Consider the following 10,114-nt stretch of genomic DNA (forward strand, 5'->3'; position numbering starts at 1 on the left):
TTAATAGTGTTAATAGTGTTAATAGAGTTAGTAGAGTTAATAGAGTTAATAGAGTTAACAGAGTTAATAGAGTTAATAGAGTTAATAGTGTTAATAGAGTTAACAGAGTTAACAGAGTTAATAGAGTTAATAGAGTTAATAGAGTTACTGTGTCTGTACTGAGTCACAGCCTAAACACGACCACAGTCTGTGGACGTAGGATCATGTTTAGTTTTTACAGTTTACCCCTGAAACACTCAACCTTTTCTCACTTTGTTCGCCTTTTTCACTCGACTGGCAGAACATCTTTTATTACAGTTTTTGTTCATCTGAAAACTCCTCAAACCAAAATCTACAGACTTTTTGTAAAACCAAGAAGAAACCCACAAAGCTGAGTCTCAATTTGCCTCATTGACTGAAGGAGTCGGCCGACAGTGTTCACATCATCTGCAGAGCCCAGCTGTGTGTGACTCTGTGTGTGGCTCTGTGTGTGGCTCTGTGTGTGGCTCTGTGTGTGGCTCTGTGTGTGGGGGTGTGTGTGGCTCTGTGTGTGGCTCTGTGTGTGGCTCTGTGTGTGACTCTGTGTGTGTGGCTGTGTGTGTGGCTCTGTGTGTGTGGCTGTGTGTGTGGCTCTGTGTGACTGTGTGTGGCTCTGTGTGTGACTGTGTGTGGCTCTGTGTGTGGCTCTGTGTGTGGCTCTGTGTGTGGGGGTGTGTGTGGCTCTGTGTGTGGCTCTGTGTGTGGCTCTGTGTGTGGCTCTGTGTGTGGGGGTGTGTGTGGCTCTGTGTGTGTGGCTCTGTGTGTGGCTCTGTGTGTGGCTCTGTGTGTGGGGGTGTGTGTGGCTCTGTGTGTGGCTCTGTGTGTGTGGCTGTGTGTGTGGCTGTGTGTGTGTGGCTCTGTGTGGCTCTGTGTGTGGCTCTGTGTGTGGCTCTCTGTGTGTGTGGCTCTGTGTGTGTGGCTCTGTGTGTGTGGCTCTGTGTGTGTGGCTCTGTGTGGCTCTGTGTGTGGCTCTGTTGGCTTCCAGGAGCAGAGCCTTTCATTTCCACCAGCCAGAAAAGCCCATTGAGAAACTGGCCTCCATCTGTCTCCCTCTGCGTCTGATCTTTTCTCCCTTTGGAATTGGGCCTGACTTCTGAATTATCTCGGATTTTCAGATCTAAATTAATTACATTAATATTTAGTTGGAAGAGCTTCATAAAAATGTTTTCTTTGTATCGGTATCAGATTTGTAAATACTGTATAAATTGTATTTGAACCATGAAACGGCCAACTGGACTGTCACAGTTCTGTTCTACTGCGGATCATTCAGTCGAATATATTTGAGAAATGAACTCGCTGCAGGAGGAAAGGACACGGCTTTGGTTGTAGGAAAAAAATAATAAAAAACTGCGTCTTAGATGACAGTGATGTTCTGATTTATTATTAGTTCTTATTCCAGTTAGAGTTTCTGTTAAATGTTATACAGAATAAGGCAACAAATTAAACTTTTCTTTGGCTCTATTTGAAATATGTTGTAAAAACTATTTTTATTTTGCCTCCCACTCCTGTGTTTTTTTTGGGGCTTGTTAAGTTTGGAAATGGGCCGGCTGACAGCGCACGCCGAGCCACAGCAGGAATAAAAAGCACTGCCTCCGAAAAGGAAGTACATTTAGAATCTTTGGGAATGAACTCAAAACACAGCAAAGTTTTTTAAGTAATCATTTTTTTAATTAGTAGTTTGTCCTCTGAAAAAACATCGAAATGTAGTATCGTGTAGTTCAACGTCTTATCACTCTGGGACGTTGTTTATTTAACGTTATATTTTTAAAGTTTTAGCCTAAAAATTTTAAAAAAGCCGTTTGTTTTCTCTTGTGCGACTTCGTCTGCACAAATGTTCAAAGGCCAGTGCCACGTCTTTGTCTCATGTGAGTTCAATAATCTTTCTTTGCATGTTTCAGTAAAGTTCTATGTTATGAAAACCTCATTTAAATCTCTCTCTCTGGAAACTCTGGGCTGCACCGTGGCCTTAAGCCCCAATCTCTCACCAGAGACTGTGGAAAAACAGAGGATTTATTACAGGGAGCCGACACCAAAGGGCAATCAAAGGCACAGATTGATTTTTACTCAAAGTAGCTGCTCCTCGACTAAACACGAGCTCTCACGTTTATTAATATTACGAGTTTTTATCTGAGGAACGTCTCTCGGAGCAGAATGCATCGGATACATATGAACTATTGATCTTTTAATCACTTTAAGCTCTTTTTGGCCAAGTTTCACCGCTGTAATTGGGCAAAGATCCAAGAGAAAAGATTTAAAAAGGTTAAAAAATAAAATAAATCCAATCAAACCAATGGACAGGGATCAGGAAGTTTGGAATAACGATGATTAACTGATAAATGTGCACTGCCAGTCAAAGGTTTGGACACACACGCTCATTCAGAGTGTTTTTGTGTTTATGACTTTATACATTTTATAAACGCACAGACGGCTTTAAGTATATGAAGTAACATGTATGGAATAATTATGGAGCAAAGACAGAACAGTTAAATATCTCGACTACGTGTTTTTGGTCTTCTCTATGAGCGTCTTGGATGGTTTTCCAGGTCAAGAAATGCCAAAAGTGCAAAGGAAAGGCTAGATATTATTAAAATTCAAAAATATAAAACAAGTATTGTGCTATTTTGAGTTTACTTGTTGTTTTTCTACTTTACATATGCGTCCGTTTATAGTTTTGACGCCTTCAGAGAGAATCTACAATGGAAATAAAGAAGAAACGTCAATGAAAACACGTCCAAACTTTTGACTAGTGTGAAAAACAAAACAATTACTGCGCTGCACATTTGTAAAAACACTGTGACTGTTCTATTCAGTGTTGATTTTTGGATGTAAAACTAAAGCAACTGACCAGAATCAGAAAAGACTTTATTGCTAATGACTATGAACCTGTCGTATATGGTTTGTGTACTTGGCACAGTAGGTTTATTTATAATAATTTTAGCGTCTTTCATCGTTAAAATCACCAAAGTTGCCCAAAACTGATTAATGTATTAGTTTGACAGGTAATTTTGTTATATAACCAACCAGTTTAGGCCTCCACTATCCATCATTTACACAGAAATGTTTCACACTGTGCGTTTACATACATTTATTATATTGTGTTATACTTTTATTTGGTCAAAAATACCCCGAGTAGTTGTAGTTCCTCAGTGTAAAAGTGTGTACCAGAGAAAATATCAGTATAATAAGTTCAGCACTGGAAGAGTCGGAATGAGGAAGTCAAACTAGATGGAAGTGCTTGAAAAATCTCATGTTTATGTGTGTTTGTGTGTGTTTTGCGTGTGTTTGATTGTGTTTTGCGTGTGTTTTGCGTATGTTTGCATTGTTTGAGTGTGTTTTGTGTGTATTTATGTGTGTTTTTGTGTCTTTTGCGTGTGTTTGAGTGTGTTTTTGTGTGTGTTTTGCGTGTGTTTGCGTGTATTTACGTGTGTTTTACGTGTGTTTGATTGTGTTTTGCGTGTGTTTTGCGTGTGTTTGTGTGTGTTTTGCGTGTGAGTGTGTTTGATTGTGTTTTGCGTGTGTTTGTGTGTGTTTTGTGTGTTTGATTGTGTTTTGCGTGTGTTTGAGTGTTTTGCGTGTTTTTGTGTGTCTTTTGCGTGTGTTTGAGTGTGTTTTGCGTGTTTTTGCATGTATTTGCGTGTGTTTGAGTGTGTTTGATTGTGTTTTGCGTGTGTTTGTGTGTGTTTTGCGTGTGTTTGAGTGTTTTGCGTGTTTTTGTGTGTCTTTTGCGTGTGTTTGAGTGTGTTTTGCGTGTGTTTTTGTGTCTTTTGCGTGTATTTGCGTGTGTTTGAGTGTGTTTTGAGTGTGTTTTGCGTGTGAGGATAATTTCATCAAACAAACCAGGAGCAGTAACGTGTTGATAACACGCGTGTGAATGAGGCAGGTTGAATAACGACTCGATGGTGAGATAATGAACTCCTGGTGAGACGGTGACACCAGAGACAGATCCAGGAACAGGAAGATGGAGAGATGTGAACGAACAGATGGAGAAGTGTTAGAGTGAAAATTATACAATGCATTTGACGTGAACCAATCACACGGCAATTTATTAGTCTGATGTTCTGCGGAGCTGGAAGTCGACTGGAAATTGTGGAGTTTAGAAAAGAGAAGGTGACACTTTTGAAGGTAGAATATAGAGCTTCATTCTGTCTTCAGTTTAAACTTAGCTTTAGTGATTCTTACATGTTCCTGTGGCGTTCCTCAGAAGAGTCACATGATGGAGCAGCGTCTTTTCAGCTGCTTTAGTCCAAGTGTCTGATCCAGCGATGGTATTTGTCGTGGTCTTCAGAGGCATCAAGATCCACAAATGACTGACTGACTGATGTAATGTTTAATATAAAATAAATATGACAGGTTAAAATAAGAAATATTCAAATACCGTATTTTTCGTATTCTATAAGTTGCACTTTTTTCACAGTTTTTCCAGGGCTGTGACTTGTACTAAGATGCTCCATAATTATGCATTTTTTGGCTTGTGCGACTTATACTCCAGAAAATACAGTAGATGCAGGTGGAAGTACAACTAAAACTGTATATCCTGACCTTTATTCAACAAGACAATTATGTTTGAACACAAAGACAGTTCTGCCTTTTCTTTTACACATTTGTAAATTGACCCTTTAAAGTTCGAGTTAGCTCACATTTAAAAAAACATGTTCATATTTGTAACATCCAGAATGTGACGACTGGAATGAAATTATTGTGAACAGCTCATGTCACATAACTAATAAAAATCTATTTTAAATGCATTCAGTTTATTACAACATTTAAATAAAATACATTTAATTTACGACATAGATGCCTAAACCGTATTTGCATGTGTACAGGTTAAAGTTCATTAGGGCTAAAGCAGGAGCGCTACTGTTCTGTGGCGTCTGTTAGCTCTGATCGGGGCTGTTCTCTGACGTTTGTTAGCTCTGATCGGGGCTGTTCTGTGGCGTTTGTTAGCTCTGATCGGGGCTGTTCTCTGACGTTTGTTAGCTCTGATCGGGGCCGTTCTGTGGCGTCTGTTAGCTCTGATCGGGGCTGTTCTGTGGCGTTTGTTAGCTCTGATCGGGGCTGTTCTGTGGCGTTTGTTAGGGCTGATCGAGGCTGTTCTGTGGCGTTTGTTTGCTCTGATCGGGGCCGTTCTGTGGCGTCTGTTAGCTCTGATCGGGGCTGTTCTGTGGCGTTTGTTAGCTCTGATCGGGGCTGTTCTGTGGCGTCTGTTAGCTCTGATCGGGGCTGTTCTGTGGCGTTTGTTAGCTCTGATCGGGGCTGTTCTGTGGCGTTTGTTAGCTCTGATCGGGGCTGTTCTGTGGCGTTTGTTAGCTCTGATCGGGGCTGTTCTGTGGCGTTTGTTAGCTCTGATCGGGGCTGTTCTGTGGCGTTTGTTAGCTCTGATCGGGGCTGTTCTGTGGCGTTTGTTAGCTCCGATCGAGGCTGTTCTGTGGCGTCTGTTTGCGTGGCAGATTGGTGAAGTGAAAAGTAGCTGCCAAGGGAACATATGGGTCGAGGAGAGCGCTGGGAATGCAAGGCAAAGTGTGAAGTTTGGGTGTGACGTTGACATCTCGAGAAGCGTGTTTCCATTGGCCCATGTGGTGTTAACTCCAAAAGCCCAAAATGCAAGTGGGGGGTAAATGTGCTAATAATAAACACGGGGAGTCCTCAGGCTGTATAAAACCTGACCCTGTGATAATCTGTGAATTACTGAGGTTGTTACATCAGTGTTTTTATTATTATTATTATTGCAGCACCACAGATTGTTTAAAGAAGTGGACTAAGTTTTCAGATGAACAAGAATCTTAAACAAATCATTTAATTCATTTCCTAATGGAAGGTACAGGTGGGATTTAAAGTGTTTTAATATGTTTCCCACTCCTTTTCGATCTTAAATCAGAGAATTTGTGAAATGTGCGTTAAGTATACTCGATATATCTCCTCAAAATAAATAAATGATATGAAAATGAAAGTGTGACGTCACCCACAGCGTTCTGCTCCAGTCAAATGAAGCTCATCGATGCTAGCAGTTGTAGCGGCTAATCTGGAGCCGTATGTGGAATTACGAGTATCATAGCAACCAAAGAGCCAATCAGGAGCAGGCTTCACGCCGCCGCACCGCTGGTTTAGCACAGAGCAGGCACTTAGCAACGCTGTCAATCAAACCTGTTGCTAACGCTAGAAAAGAAAGCGTCTGTTATTAATGTTCATAGCTTGATTTACGGACAAAGTTGCAAAATAAAAACCCCAGGATCATGTAGAGGGTTAATACGAACATTTAAGACAAGAATGGCGAGTCGCGGTGATTAGCTGGAGTTAGCTATGTCCATTTATATGAAGAGTCTATGGTTCCTTTTGGTCGTCCTCTGTCGTGCTCTGAGTGACAGGCAGATTTGACCAATCACAGTGAAGGGAAACACTCAGAGGAAATGGATGATAATGCATTTGATAAAGAGCAAATAAAGAGAAAATCGATGAATGTAACTATAAGTAAGTAGATTAATATCTTACACTTTAAAGTGGTGTGAAGCTGCCTTTTGCACCTGAATCAAAACTTTCTTAGCCTGAAAATCTAAGAAACTGTTTTTTCAAGACAGATTTTAGGGGGTCACTTTCATAAATCTTGTTTCTTTTTCCTTGCAGCCGACCAGTGAAGAAGACCTCTGCCCGATCTGCTACGCTCACTCCATCTCTGCCATTTTCAAGCCATGTTCCCACAAATCCTGCAAGTGAGTAACAAACACACACAAACACACACACACACAAACCTGCGTCTCACAGATGTGCCTCTGATCTTCTATTGGATCCTCAGAAAAACATCATACATTTTGAAAAAGTTTATGGATTAGACCTGCTTTTGAAAGTTTCTCTTCGGTTTAATCAGGTGGTGGTGGGATCCTAAGATGAACTGCTTTGGTTCTGAGACAAAAACGAAAGAATATGAAAAAAAAACCAAGCAAAACGACGCTTGGCTAAACAAAACAGAACAAATAAATAAGAACGCAGCTGCAGACTCATCAGTTTTTCAGGCCTGTAAACAAAAATGTTAATCCACGTGACGACTTTTCAAGTGTTTTTCCCATAAAGTGCATATTCTTCAGACTTAAAGCAGGTGTTTCTATTTCTATACACTCGCCGCTGACTATACTACGGTTCATCAAAACTGAATATTGCTTTTCTGTTCGAAGGAGGTCTTAAGGGTCAAGGGAGGCTTTGAATTGTTATAGTGACTCAAGGGCTCTCAATAGATTCCAAGGAAACTCTGAAGGACAGGATCCTTTTATCATACTCCGCTTTGACGTCCGTATGTGCAATGCAAGAAAGAAAGAAAAAATACTCCGCGTGCCTTCAATTTTAGTCTCCCTTGGAATTTAAATGAGTGAATAATCAATGCGCGTGTTCTCTTTGTGGATAGTTCAGCCATTATCTGCTGTAACTGGTTTATCCACAGACCTTGGTAAAAGAAAAAGGCTTCTCCTGCTGTTTTCTTCAACATGTTTGAGCGAATGTGCCTTCATGTATTAAACACAACTCTCTAACTCCCCGAGCGCCGCCGTCTCTCGCTTTCATTCATCTGTGTGCCCCATTGATTTAAACAATTGACAGCACGAAAACACAAATAAACCCAGTCTACCAGAATCTCTCACTGCTTTTCTCCAATCGATACTTTAAAAAAGCTTCAGACGAAATATGTTTGTGACTCTGGTCCATCTCGTGCAGAATCGCAAAAAAAAACCTCTGTGTGTGTATTTATATTGAATATTTCATATGAAAACACACACACAGTTGCACGTGTGTGAGTCAGCTGTTTGATAACTGCTGACCGTGGACAAACCCGCAGCTCCACCAGCGGCTGACCTTGGTCCAATTCGTATCCCGATGTGCATATTTCATGTTATCCTGGAGCTAGGTTTGATTTAGCTCGGCTGGCACGTCAGCGCAGTCGCCTTATGGATTATTCTGGGTTTGATTGAGAACTCAAAGTGTCGAGGAGTGAAGTACAGCAACATGAGCTGATTCTGCACACCTGCACTTTTGAGATATGTAACTAACTCCATTCAAATCTTTTTAAATCAATTTTAAGCAACAGCAGCATTTTAGAGCGATTTATTTTGGAGAGAAACCAAGTTATTAAAGTAACATGTTTGTGGAATGAAAAGTCCAGTCCAAACATGTGTGAACATTTTATTGGACTTTTCAGCTCAGTCTTTTCTAAACAGCAGCAGCGTGTCAGAAACAGTCAAATATTAAAGTACAAAAATGTAAAACTGAGACAAATTCATGGGACAAACTCAATATTTATAAAAAAAAATTGCCTGTACCTGATGTGTAACGTTTAACCTTTTCATCTGGAAACAAACTTATTTCTGCTTAAACACAAAATCTGGAACAACTCGAGCCTGATATTACAAACATATGAGAAATTCAATAAAATAAAAATAAAAGACACATCAGTTGTGTTAATTCTTTATTTAAATAGGTCTGTAGTGATTAATTTGGCCAAGGAACTAATGAAAAATGAAATAGTCACAGAAAAGGCGGAGCTCTTCTCGACTACAGTGCACTAGCAAAGCATTCTGGGGTTTGTAGTATTAGTGGTGCTTGAGCTGTACACTGCACATTTGATATGATCTCACAGAACAAATATAATTACACCCTGGGCCTGAGTTGTGTGATTTAGATGGTCAAGTGCATTTACTGTCACTGTAAGAAATGATAAACTACAACATCTACCACGAGGAGCTGTGTTCACACTAAATAAACTGTAAACATGTAAATAATATGCTCCATCTTTTTAACACACTTGGCCTCGTTGAAATGACATTTCTCTCATTTGTTTCATTTCTTTTTTTCTGCTCAGAGCCTGCATCAATCAACATCTGATGAACAACAAGGACTGTTTCTTCTGCAAAGCCACGATCACAGGAGTCGAGGACTACAGCAAACCTCAAGGGTCCTAACAGAGACGGAGACACACGGAGACACACGGAGACACACGGAGACACAGACAGAGCCAGAGACACACACAGACACACACACAGACACAGAGACACACATGGAGACACACAGAGACACAGAGACACACACAGAGACACAGACACACACAGAGACACAGAAACACACACAGACACAGCAAACCTCAAGGATCCTAACAGAGACAGAGACACACGGACACACATGGAGACACACAGAGACACACAGAGACACAGAGACACACACAGACACAGCAAACCTCAAGGGTCCTAACAGAGACAGAGACACACGGAGACACAGACAGAGACAGAGACACACACAGACACAGACACAGACACAGAGACACACATGGAGACACACAGAGACACAGAGACACACACAGAGACACAGACACACACAGAGACACAGAAACACACACAGACACAGCAAACCTCAAGGATCCTAACAGACATAGAGACACACACAGACACACAGAGACACACAGAGACATAGAGACATGCATAGAGACACACGGAGACACACACACACACACAGATCTATAGGACGTGTACAGTTCACTCCAAACTCAGTTATGAAAAGCACTTCTCTCTGACATATCAATAAACCCAAAGATTTTACACGTCTGTACTGTATGTACTTATATACTGTACGTACTGTATATAGTGTATGTACTGTACTGTATGTACTGTATGTATATATACTGCATGTACTGTATATACTGTACTGTATATACTGTGTACAGTTTGCACAGTATGTACTGTATATACTGTATATACTGTATATACTGTATATATATATGTACTGTATATACTGCATGTACTGTATATACTATATATATATATATGTACTGTATGTGATAGTTGATGAAAGGGATGAAGTTGTAGTGAATCAAACTGTAGAATCACAGTCTGTTTGAGTTTGTGGTAAATGAGCAGCTCATGAAAAAGTCTAAACTCCACGTGTTTGTGACTCTAGTGTTTCGTTTACTCCTGGAGCCGTCGTTATAGTTTATGTAAAAATATAAAGTTTAAACTGAACAGTACACAGAACATAAGACTTTAAATTGTACAGGTTTATATAAATGACATATATAAATATGTGTAAAATCATCTAAACTTTTATCTTCTATTATCGACGTAAATGCATA

The 10,114-nt window shown here is 40.3% G+C and overlaps 1 protein-coding gene across 1 annotated transcript in view; it reads left to right on the forward strand.

Annotated features, from left to right (window-relative positions):
- Window positions 1-9,593, forward strand: part of LOC117370776 (E3 ubiquitin-protein ligase RNF123) — a 75,923-nt gene extending 66,330 nt beyond the window's left edge. Inside the window, exons 38-40 of the mRNA XM_055222140.1 lie at window positions 6,637-6,722; window positions 8,855-8,940; window positions 9,399-9,593. Of these exons, the coding sequence (XP_055078115.1) occupies window positions 6,637-6,722; window positions 8,855-8,940; window positions 9,399-9,412 (186 nt within the window). The 3' untranslated portion in view covers window positions 9,413-9,593. The remainder of the gene's footprint in view (window positions 1-6,636; window positions 6,723-8,854; window positions 8,941-9,398) is intronic.
- Window positions 9,594-10,114: the final 521 nt, after the last annotated feature.

The sequence above is a fragment of the Periophthalmus magnuspinnatus genome, chromosome 5 (assembly GCF_009829125.3).
Source record: "Periophthalmus magnuspinnatus isolate fPerMag1 chromosome 5, fPerMag1.2.pri, whole genome shotgun sequence".
NCBI classification, from domain to species: Eukaryota; Metazoa; Chordata; class Actinopteri; order Gobiiformes; family Gobiidae; genus Periophthalmus; species Periophthalmus magnuspinnatus.